At 44.5% G+C, this 12372-nt stretch overlaps 2 protein-coding genes across 2 annotated transcripts in view; both read right to left on the bottom strand.

The window, feature by feature from the left end:
- Positions 1 to 785, bottom strand: part of hdac10 (histone deacetylase 10) — a 15918-nt gene extending 15133 nt beyond the window's left edge. Inside the window, exons 1-2 of the mRNA XM_056281685.1 lie at positions 622 to 785; positions 228 to 323 (exon numbers count right to left, since the gene is read on the bottom strand). Of these exons, the coding sequence (XP_056137660.1) occupies positions 228 to 292 (65 nt within the window). The 5' untranslated portion in view covers positions 293 to 323; positions 622 to 785. The remainder of the gene's footprint in view (positions 1 to 227; positions 324 to 621) is intronic.
- Positions 786 to 6183: 5398 nt separating this feature from the next.
- On the bottom strand, positions 6184 to 7626 carry aplnr2 (apelin receptor 2). The gene has a single exon (XM_056281684.1). It carries the CDS (start codon positions 7624 to 7626, stop codon positions 6184 to 6186), a length of 1443 nt encoding a protein of 480 aa, XP_056137659.1.
- Positions 7627 to 12372: the final 4746 nt, after the last annotated feature.

Below are 12372 nucleotides of genomic sequence, written 5' to 3'. Positions count from 1 at the left end.
GCTCTTCATCCCCATCCTCCTCTACCTCAGGATGGAGATGAGTCGCCCTGTTTCTACCCAACCCTGCAGCGCTGGAGTCTGTACATTGATTTTTTATTTTTTTTAGGAAAATCCTCCTCGTTCCACCTTTAAGATCCTCGAGGAAAACAACGAATAATACGAAAAATCATAACAATAATTGTGTATCTATATTGCACTTTTCTAAAACAATGCCACAGAGTACTTACTCAACCCAGAGGAGTTTGTATTTGGTCATTTCCTCATCGTATATCAGTGCTGTCGCCATCGCCATCCCCCAACGAAAACAAGACCGCGATCACAGCCTGGGGAGGGCAACACATGGGTCAGCAAACCGTGCACTGACACGCGGGTTAGCAAACCGTGCACCGACACGCGGGTCTGCAAACCGTGCACCGACACGCGGGTTTGCAAACCGTGCACCGACACGTGGGTCTGCAAACCGTGCACCACCCTGCAGGAGTTGTCCTCCCTACCACTAAAATCATCATTTATACACAGTGTATGCGTGCACTTACGATACAAAACAACATAATATGCACAAAGTATCCATGCAAATTACAACCAAACACAATCACACTGCAGATGTCGCGGTATTCCTACCTTCGCACGGGACGCTGGCGACCTTCGGAGGTACGAGTACAGTTCATCATGACAACTGTTGCGTCGTTATTACGGACAACGCAACGCAAACGCAGCGGCTCACACGTGACCGAGAAGGAAAACGCAGCACAAGTTTGAGGGAACAAAGTGAAACTCCCTCCGCCGGCGACGGGACGCGTGACGTCAGCGCCAGTCTTCCGGTTTCAAAATAAAAGTCACCGCACCATTAAATCCTGAGATTTTCTTTGATTTTTTTTATTTTGGAATTGCTGTCACGTACATTTTATCTGAAATTTGTGTTTATATTAATACTCATCATCACATTGTGATGATAATATAGCTACCGAAAAAGCTGAAAGAAGAAGAACAATATTACATCATTAAATTGATAAGTACATTGGACAAATGTCATATTCATTAGTCTAAAAATAGCATCGACATTCTTTTATCTCATTTGAAAAGGAAACTAAACAACACAACAAAAGAGCCTCTGCCTAATAAGAAAGTTGAGAAACTTGTGAGTTCATGTAATGTTTTCAAAATCCTTGCATAATGTCACGTCCCATTGTACTTTTTTCTAATAATTGTTCCATTTCTTGCTCTGATATCATTTTTACTTTGAGAAAAAGTCATCGTAATACATTCTAATGAGGTTCAAGCCACGTTAAATAAAAGATCACATGGTCCATGTGGGTCACATATTGAAACTGATTCTCTTTTGGAGATTTTTTTTTTTAACCTGGAAATCTCAAAAAAAAATAATTTCACAGAGTTTATATTTTATCCCTTAATACCCATTGACAATGTTGACATAAAACACTGGTCCACAAAAACAACCGTGTAAACACAACATACGTCTTGCTGGAGGCCGGAAAAGCAGGAGCAGGCCTGCACAGTGACTCGAGTTTCGCTTCCGCTTGGATCTCTGAATTGTAGAACAGTGAGAGTTTTATTCAGACCTCAGTCAGACGGCACAGACAGAAGAACCAACAGTTCTGAAATAAGAAACCCAAATTACATGTTGATTACTTCACACCATTAACAACCATTTTATTTTCTTAACTAAGCCAGAGATGAAATTTAAAAAGAGACTTCACTACCTTCGTTCCTCGTGTAAGAAAACTAATTTAAATACCCAGTGGCTATAATGTTTATTTCATACAAAACATTCTGAAAACAAAGAGAAAGTAGATGAAACAAAATGACAGTAAGTTTACTAGGCTGATAAAAAAAACCAGAACAAAATGTATCAACGCACGGTCTCTAGTAAACCTGAAAGATACATTTAAACAGGCTGTATGACTGGAAAACGTTGTTTCTACCAGGGCTCGTCCGTCTCTGAGGGGCACGGTCCACCACACGAGACGGGCTGGACAGGGGCAGGGCAGAATCTGGCCATTATGTTTTCTGTTTATTTTGAAAACAGTGACATCACCGGCTCCGCAACCCCTCCAAGTCTGAGAAAAAGGATGTCGGATCCTTCACAGAGCAGACTGAGAACCACTTAAAATCCATTTAAATCAAGAAACAGATTTCCCTCAGTGACGCCAAACATCTAAATAATCCTGACGTGAGAATGGTATGACATCTGACCTCAACAGGAAATAATAACGAGTGAACTATACGCGTCCAGGGTATAAATTGTGGTTTGTATTTAGATTTTGAATCGAATCGAATCAAACGAATGTAGTAGCATCAGCTCGGTAAAGTTCAACACTAAAGCGTGAGTATTTACTCTTTACTTAGGTATCAAAAGTAAGAGCAGAGTCCAGTCCTCCTGACAAGTCAGGTGGTGCTTTGACTTCCTGGACCCAGTATGGAGCTGAAGGTGAACCGCAGCGTTTTCCGTGTAAACAAACAGGTTTGTTTGTATTTATAATACCCCCGTCCAGTTGTAGAGTTTGTTGTCAGACCACACTGACTGTGCTGATAAACATCATTATCTTCTGTAACACTTAAAAGAACTGCACAAATGAAGCATTACTTAAGTATTAGTAACTACTGAATTCATCATTTGTAAAGCATCTGTAAAGCATCTGTAAAGCAAGACATGTGCCAATGGTTAGTGTGTTAAAAGATGTTTTAATACTTATTAATACTTCACTTCATGATTAATTCATGCACAAATGTACATCTAAATAGTTTGTTAATCGTGTACTTACACTTTCTAAAGGATCTCATGATCCTTCAGACTGCTGTGAGTCTCAAGGTGCTGCTGGCCTTTCGGTCTCATGTGCAAATGCTTTGTGAGGCACAGATAGTCCTCACTTTAGATGAGCTCACGCAAAATACCCACCTAACAACTACTAACTACCGGAAGTGATCATGAGTTGCGGTATTTATAAAACATCTATTAATTCACTAGAACCATTGGTGCGTGTCTTGCGTTACAAATGCTCTACAAATGATGAATTCAGTGGCTGCTAATTAACGAGCGCTTCGTTTGTGTAGTTATGAAGTGTTACCATATCGATCTTCAAAGATGTTCAGGGGAATCTAGATTTTAACCATTTAGAAGGCTACACTAATTACAAATCAACCTTCTCTTGCCTTTGATCCTGTCTGTGAAAACCCGTTTCACAGTAGCACATAACACAGTAGAGGCGTTTCCTCTGACATATTTTTCTGTTTCTGCTGTCAGATCACCGCACGGCCAACCTGATCTCACAGAAACATGTGAAATGACCACAACTGGCATGGACATATACATATACATACATACATACATACATACATACATACATACATACATACATACATACATACATACATACATACATACATACATACATATATATATACACACACACACACATATACACACACACACACACACACACACACATATATATATACACTACCGTTCAAAAGTTTGGGATCACCCAAACAATTTCGTGTTTTCCATGAAAAGTCACACTTATTCACCACCATATGTTGTGAAATGAATAGAAAATAGAGTCAAGACATTGACAAGGTTAGAAATAATGATTTTTATTTGAAATAAGATTTTTTTTACATCAAACTTTGCTTTCGTTAAAGAATCCTCCATTTGCAGCAATTACAGCATTGCAGACCTTTGGCATTCTAGCTGTTAATTTGTTGAGGTAATCTGGAGAAATTGCACCCCACGCTTCCAGAAGCAGCTCCCACAAGTTGGATTGGTTGGATGGGCACTTCTTTGAGCAGATTGAGTTTCTGGAGCATCACATTTGTGGGGTCAATTAAACGCTCAAAATGGCCAGAAAAAGAGAACTTTCATCTGAAACTCGACAGTCTATTCTTGTTCTTAGAAATGAAGGCTATTCCATGCGAGAAATTGCTAAGAAATTGAAGATTTCCTACACCGGTGTGTACTACTCCCTTCAGAGGACAGCACAAACAGGCTCTAACAGGTACTATTTAATGAAGATGCCAGTTGGGGACCTGTGAGGTGTCTGTTTCTCAAACTAGAGACTCTAATGTACTTATCTTCTTGCTCAGTTGTGCAACGCGGCCTCCCACTTCTTTTTCTACTCTGGTTAGAGCCTGTTTGTGCTGTCCTCTGAAGGGAGTAGTACACACCGGTGTAGGAAATCTTCAATTTCTTAGCAATTTCTCGCATGGAATAGCCTTCATTTCTAAGAACAAGAATAGACTGTCGAGTTTCAGATGGAAGTTCTCTTTTTCTGGCCATTTTGAGCGTTTAATTGACCCCACAAATGTGATGCTCCAGAAACTCAATCTGCTCAAAGAAGTGCCCATCCAACCAATCCAACTTGTGGGAGCTGCTTCTGGAAGCATGGGGTGCAATTTCTCCAGATTACCTCAACAAATTCACAGCTAGAATGCCAAAGGTCTGCAATGCTGTAATTGCTGCAAATGGAGGATTCTTTGACGAAAGCAAAGTTTGATGTAAAAAAAATCTTATTTCAAATACAAATCATTATTTCTAACCTTGTCAATGTCTTGACTCTATTTTCTATTCATTTCACAACATATGGTGGTGAATAAGTGTGACTTTTCATGGAAAACACAAAATTGTTTGGGTGATCCCAAACTTTTGAACGGTAGTGTATATAAAGATTTGATTGGGGGTTATAAGATGCTAATAACCCTAAACTACCATTTAGCCTTGGTAAGCCAGTTAGCATTTTGTTGGCCAGTTAGCATCTCCCTCTTTACACCTCCACGTTCATGCATGTGTGTGTGTCCTCATGCACATGCCTGACAGTCACAGTGTCAAAGTTCCCATCAGAACAGCTGTTTTAAGTTTTCTTTTTTATCATATATGTCTCGCACTGTCCATCCATCCATTATCCAAACCGCCTGTCCTGCTCTCACAGTCGCGGGGATGCTGCAGCCTATCCCAGCGGTCACTGGGCGGCAAGCGGGGAGACACCCTGGACAGGCCGCCAGGCCATCACAGGGCCCGCCAAAACACACACACACACATATTCACACCTCGGGACAATTTAGTATAGCCGATTCACCGGACCTGCATGTCTTTGGACTGTGGGAGGAAACCGGAGCCCCCGGAGGAAACCCACGCAGACACGGGGAGAACATACAAACTCCACACACAGGACGACCCCCAAGGTTGGACTACCCCGGGGCTCGAACCCAGGGCCTTCTTGCTGTGAGGCGACCGCGCTAACACCAGTATCTGACCAAACAATGACAAAAAGGGATTTTGCAGGCATTCTGAATGGTATTTAAGAGTTTACTGGAAATTGGTCTGGCGGCCTGTCCAGGGTGTCTCCCCGCCTGCCGCCCAATGACTGCCGGGATAGGCTCCAGCATCCCGTGGCCCTGAGCAGGATAAGCGGTTTGGATAATGGATGGAACGGATGGATAACAAAATGTAACAATGAAACGCTTTCTTGAATTTGTATGCCCCTCCCCCATGACCATAAATTCTGCCAGTTACCAACCGGTGCATATGACCTACAAGCAATTATGGGTCAACTACAAGCAGTTATCAGTTATGGGTCGTCGCTGCGCTTTTGGTTGTGCGAACTCTTGGAATCGGTCACCTCAGATGGGGAGGTGCGCGAGAAGGGCCCGGCGCGTGTCCAGAGTAGCCGCCGCACACGGCTGTACCCAGTCCCCTCCGCCGGCCCCCCTTCCAGCATGGTGTCGGACACTGTCTCGCGGGGCCCCCTCCCGTCTGCGGCACATTCAGCACTATTGGCTACTGTAAACGCCACTCAATATTGGCAACAAGTCCCTCCCTAGCTTCCTGTTTTTACGGAAAACACGTAAATATGTGGAATCAAATAGCACTCTGCTAGCCGGTTAATGGGAACTTTTAACGGTTTTGTTGTGCTACGAGAACCCTCCCCCCCCCTCCCCCCAGTAGTGTTACTAGTGGGCGCATAGCACACAGGTAATCTTTAAAATAAAATTTCAAAAAACTCTATTTAGTTCTTAACAGTGGTGTTTAGTTTTAAAGGAAATTTTGAGCTGTTTCAGTATCCCGTCTCATCGAACAGCTTGTTGTAGTGTTCAAAGGCACTTCGTCAGAACACACTGCTGCAAATGAGACTCAAACCTGTGATAGTTTGGTGACGGTCTCTCCGAGCACTAATCCACCACACCTCCCACCCTCTCAGTCCTCTCCTCTGTTCCCTCCTTCATCCTATCGGCAGTTTCCTGTGTCCTCGTGCTCTCTGCCTCTGCCTCTCTCCTCCACCTGCTGCACTGCAGGAGTAGCGCTCCTCTACACCTCCTCCGGAAGGAGGAGTCACAGAAGGCATACAGGAGTGGATTGAGGCAGGAGTTGAGGTAAGCTAAACAGGTGACGTAGGGGTGAGCGGCCAGTAAGATTTGGTCTAAGGTGCAAGAGTATGGAAGCAGATCAAACTCCAGCAACATAGACATGGTCTTATTCATGTGCAGAGGCAGCCAGCACAGGAAGAACGCCATCACCAAGCTAACGATGACCTTGAGAAGTCGTTGCTGGCGTCTGCGATCGGAGTGAGGGCCGTGTCCGAAATGTCTGCTGAGGAGGCAGGCCAGTGAGCAGTAGCAGACCAATAGAATGAGGAGAGGAAACAGGAAGCCAATCAGTGTCGACTTAAGGCTTAAGGCTGCAGCCCACCAAAGTTCCGCCCGCTCCCTCTCTGTCTCCTCTAATTCCGCTCCGATCAGAATGGTGTAATCCATCTGGCAGGAGAGGAGGACAGCTCTGGGATTGTCTGGTTGAGTTGGCTCTACCTGCCAGGTGTCCTTGGGCCCCGCCTCTTTCACCACCTCCCTGACGGACCGCAGCAGCAAACCAGGAAGTGCCAGAATGCCCGCCAACACCCAAATGCCTCCCACTAGCCAGAAGGCCTTTCTGGAGTGTGTCTGATAGGTGCGATTGCCCGGGTGCCGGCGTCCAGTCAAAACCAAATATCGCTCCACGCTGAGCATGCTCAGACTGAACACGCTTGCATACATGTTGAGCGCTGTGAGGAAGCTGCTGATTTGGCAGAGGGGTTGTCCGAACGGCCAATGGTAGCCCATTGCTGTGTAGACTGCCCATAGAGGTAGGGTCATCAGGAAGCACAGATCAGCAAACGCTAAGCTAGCTATCAGAGTGTCGGTTAGTGAACGAGAGGAGCGAGGTAGTACTGCGGGAGAAAAGGAGGATGGAGTGGATTGAGACGAGGATTTTACGGTTTGCTTGGTTGTATCCTGGCACGTTTCGCTGTCTCCTTTCAGGAATGTTCTCCGTAGAGGGCTTGCAGAATCAACATTTTGTTGGCCATTCCTGAACATTTTACTGTGCATTTTACCGCAGCACACCGAACCGAACCTGGTCTGTGATTTGGTTCTGGATCCATTCACCATCCTGGTTTTCCTCCCCACAGTTCGGTCCATGTAGGCCCAGAGCACGAGGCTGTTTCCCAGACAGCCGACCAGGAAGGTCAACAAGTAGATGGACGAGATGATGGCGAAGGAGGGAGACCAGTCACTGTAGTCACACTGGGCTAAGGCAGGAGGAGAAGGAGAAGGGGAGGTGTGGAAATCTACAGCTGACATCTTTTCGTTGGTTGGTCAGTCTGACTAGCTGCCTTCTCAGACAATTAATTCTGTCATTAACAATGACCCCGAGCAGTCGATTTTGTCATCAACATCAAAAAAGGCTCCAGTTATTCCCCTGCGCGTTGTTGTGTGAGCATTACAGAAGAAAAAAACAAATTTCCAAGAGATCCCTCAGTTTCAGATCTGTTTGATACTGACAACACTGGGTTCTGGTTCCAGATGTGGACCGGTCGCTCGCGTGTCTCCCTATTTCAGTTCACCTGGACGGGCTGGAAATAAAGTGAAGCACACAGTGAGAGTCTTGAAACTCACAAACACACACACAAGCATGCACTTTTTTATCATTCAACAAGGAAGAAGTTTAAAATCAGATTATTCATGACTAAAACTGTACTTTTACATATAAACACTCACATCTGCATAATCTGTGCATGTAAGATGCGTGGAAGATACGGTCTTAAAATGAGCTTTCCATTTGACTAACGTTCAGAATAATTATGTGCCTCCAGAACGACCTGAAACACGCGCAGAATTGTTTTCCATTGCTGTTGTTGGTCAATGAAATACGTACACTGCAAAAGACGGTGTGAACAAGTCCGTCAGTCCTCAAATCACACAAAAATCTTGTTTCAAGAATCATTTTATCGCCGAGAACCATGTAAGATTATGGTAACACTTTAGTATGGGGAACATAAAAAAACATAATTACTAGTGAATTAGTAATGGTCAAGATGCCACTTTAGTATGGGGAGCATATTCTAAGTAACAACAACTTAATTTAGAGTAATTTAACACTATGAACACTTGTAGTTGTGTGTTTTGTTATGTAAGAACAGACCATATTCATGAAGTGTTAGTAAGGGAGAATAACTCTTCTTGTGGTACTACCACCTTATAAAGGCCATACTCAGCAAAGCATATTGAGATGGTACTACTAATAAGCAATACTTCTGAGGTTATAGAGGGAAAACTCATAGTTAATGGCTTACTGGTTGTATAATAAGGCCATGCAGAATAAGGCATTAATGAGTACGTAATAATGACCAATTAAGAGCCAATATGTTGCTAATTTGCATGCTAATAAGCACCTAATTAATGGTGACTACGTTCCCCATAGTAAAGTGTTACAAAGATTATTTGTCACGATTTAGGGACATTTATCTTGCATTGTCTAACTTGGTTATTTCATCCTACGTAGAATAACTTTAGAAGTACAATTAAAAAAAAAATTTTGTTTTCATCAAACTATGCTTCAGACTAGAATGAATATTTTAAATAATCCAGAGTGAACAAAGAATATAATATTTAAATAAATAATAAAAATAAAGTAAATATATCATATTTAAAGAAATAATGTTTAAATAAATCATATCTAAATTCATATAAAATAAATAAATAAAGATCTTAAAAGAAATACATTTTAACTTGGTTTCTTGTCTTTCGGGTAAACAAGTGATTTTAAAATGTGACCGGGTTGCGATCTCTCACTGCACCCCCGGCGTGTCGCTCGTTTGGTTTTGTGTATTTTCTTACACGAATGCTGAGATTTGTCTCAGTTTGGACACGGCGTCTTTGCGGTGAAATGTCAGGTGAGATTCGAAAGACAAGTTTAGATGTTTGAGTCCAATCGGTAGCCATCATGTTGCAGCGTTGTCTCTCCGAAGGCTTGTGTGGATGTTGACTATCCACAAGTCATCACATCTGCAGCTAAAGCGGCCTGAAGCCCCGAGCCAACAGCCAGTCCAACGTGGACCACCGGAGCTTCATGAGAAGACACGTGGGGGGTAAATACTCGTCAAATATGTCAAATACAAGTAAGGTGACCTACCTCAGGCCGCTCCATGAGCTGAGATCCATGCTGAGGTGTTCATTTTGCTGCTGGGAGGCAGAAGTGGAATGGAAGTTCTCCTCTCTCCTCTCCTCTCACTTTCTCTGTTGCTCTCGCTCCTCTTTTCTCCTCCTCCCTCTCCTCCTCCCTCTCCGGCGTTAAAGAGGGCGTGTGTGTGCGTGCGTTCAGTCTGATTGTCTGGCATCTAATGTTTACTACAAACACACACACACACACACACACACACGCACACGCACATGCACACACACACAAACACCCCTCCTTTATCTTGTTCTCAAACAAGACCACCCCAGCAGAGACTTACGAGACCTGCAAATACCCCCCCACCACCACCAGCACAAACACACACACCTCCCAAGAGGGGCAACACACACACACACACACACACACACATACACACACACGCACACACAATACCCTGACACACAAACAGCCCCCATCACCAATGTTATTTGTGTTCTTTTTGCATAGACACACAAATACATATATGGAAACGTGTTTACGCACTCCTCCCTTTGTTCTGCGTGTCCTACATGCTCAAACAAAAACACACACAAACACACACACACACACACACACACACACACACACACACACACACACACACACACAGACACGCTGGAGAAATAAAACTAACCAAACAGGGCACAATGATGGCCGATGGCTGATTTCTCCCTGGGCATCAGCTGCTAATGTCTACATTAGCAGCTGATGAGCACAAGTTTTTTTTTCCTACATCTATACTGAGATATATATATATATATATATACATACATATACATATATACACACACACACACACACACACACACAATGGATGATGTTGCTCCTTATTTGTTGAGCACTTTCCCTGCCATTGAGTGTTTCTTTTAACAAAGTTTATATATATATATATATATACATATATATATATGTGTGTGTGTGTGTATATATGTATATGTATATGTATGTATATGTATATATATATTGACAGAGAGAGAGAGCGAGAGAGAGGGGGAGGGTGGGTGAACAGAACCATTATGAGACAGGGTAAACTGGAGGAAATAGTCCACAGCAAACAGGCAACCTTGACAGCAGCCTTTCAAATGGAACACATCATTGTCAGTTTTCGTCAACAGAGAATCTATTGATTGTTGGTTCTGTTCTGTTCTGTTCTGTTACGTAAAGTATAATCCATGACGGCAGGTATGCTGGGTCTTTGGTTTGCTAACCTGCTAGGGCAGGATGTTGTGTTGCTGTAAAGCCCACTGAGGCAAATGTGTCATCTGTGATACTGGGCTATACAAATAGAATAGAATTGACTTGACTCGTCAAGGCGTGCTCACACTGTGTCGTGGCTTATCCCACTTATACCATTGTCATTTATCAAAGAATTAAAATAAAAGCATTTACTTTTTTTTAATGTTTTGGACTCAGAATTAAAAGGCTATGAAGCAACAGTTAGCCGCTAAGCTGACTTTGAATGTGCGCTGGGCTGGTACTGAGTCCGTGTGTTGCTACGGTTACATAGAGACTTGGGCTGACGAACACAGTATGCAGTATGTACTAAATACCGCTTTTCATAGTAGTGCGCAGTATGAAACTGTTAAATCGATTGAATTTGCAGTATGCCAGGCTAGGCATAGACGGCTTCCGGGCTTAGGAAGTGGAAGTATGGCACGGCTAATGGCAAACCACCGCTACTGTGTTAGCATCCCCTTACGTGCTGAAAAAGAGACGTTATGAATGTGGGCTTCCGTGGTTTTCCCAAAGATGAACATTTACTTGAGAGCTGGGTAAAAGAAGGGTGAAAGATGGCGGTGAAATGTATGTTTGCAGCGGCCTCACCCAGTGTCGTCCATGCACTGTCTTTGTCCAGTCTGTCCACGTCTTGGTTTGATGGCTGGGAGAGCTGGCGTTGGATCGGCTGGGAGAGCTTGGTCTGCAGCGCCCTGCGTGCCCAGGGGCCATGGCCCCTGCCCGAAGCTGCGCCCGAACAGGAAACACTGACGGCGGTCTGACAGGACGTGCAAGCGGGGCAGGCTAAGCTAACTGCTAGCCCATGCAGACCGGCAGTCCCGATAACACCGGGGGCGGTCTGGCGGCGGCCTCGCCTGGCGCGGACTGTGTTGTTGGTGTCGTCCTGTGGGGGGCGGGGAGGTGTGTCGAAGGTGTGTGGCTGGGAGAGCTGGCGTTGGATCGGCTGGGAGAGCTTGGTCTGTGGCATCCCGTGGGCCCAGGGACCACGGCCCTGCCTGGAGCTGCGCCCGAAGGCGAAACACCGAGGGCGGTCTGACAGGACGCGCAAGCGGGGCAGGCTAAGCTAACTGCTAGCCCATGCAGACTGGCAGTTCCGATAACACCGAGGGCGGTCTGGCAGCGGCCTCGCCTGGCGCGGACTGTGTTTTCGGTGTCGTCCTGTGGGGGGCGGGGAGGTGTGTCGAAGGTGTGTGGCTGGGAGAGCTGGCGTTGGGCCCAGGGACCACGGCCCTGCCTGGAGCTGCGCCCGAAGGTGAAACACCGAGGGCGGTCTGACAGGAGGCGCAAGCGGGGCAGGCTAAGCTAACTGCTAGCCCATGCAGACCGACAGTCATCCTGGCGTTCGTTCTCTCGGACAGTGATTTTTTAATTTTTAATTTTTTTGGTAGTTTGATATACTATGTGTTCTTGTAGTTTTTAGGTATGTGTTTTTGTCTTTGTGTTGCACTGCCGTGGGCTGGAGGAAACGATATGTCGATAAACAATATAAAGTGTTCCTGATCCTTGAGAATACAAAAGTACATAACACAAGACAGAAAATTTTAAAAAAAAAAAAGGTCTGTGGTTAATGCCCATAATGTGGTGCGAAGGAGGCAAAGGGAGTATGCCAACAGGAGAACTATTTTCACCATCATATGTCAGTATGAATCCTATGT

Source organism: Lampris incognitus, chromosome 6 (genome assembly GCF_029633865.1).
Source record: "Lampris incognitus isolate fLamInc1 chromosome 6, fLamInc1.hap2, whole genome shotgun sequence".
In the NCBI taxonomy this organism is placed as follows: domain Eukaryota; kingdom Metazoa; phylum Chordata; class Actinopteri; order Lampriformes; family Lampridae; genus Lampris; species Lampris incognitus.
This window is presented reverse-complemented; position numbering and strand designations above follow the sequence as displayed.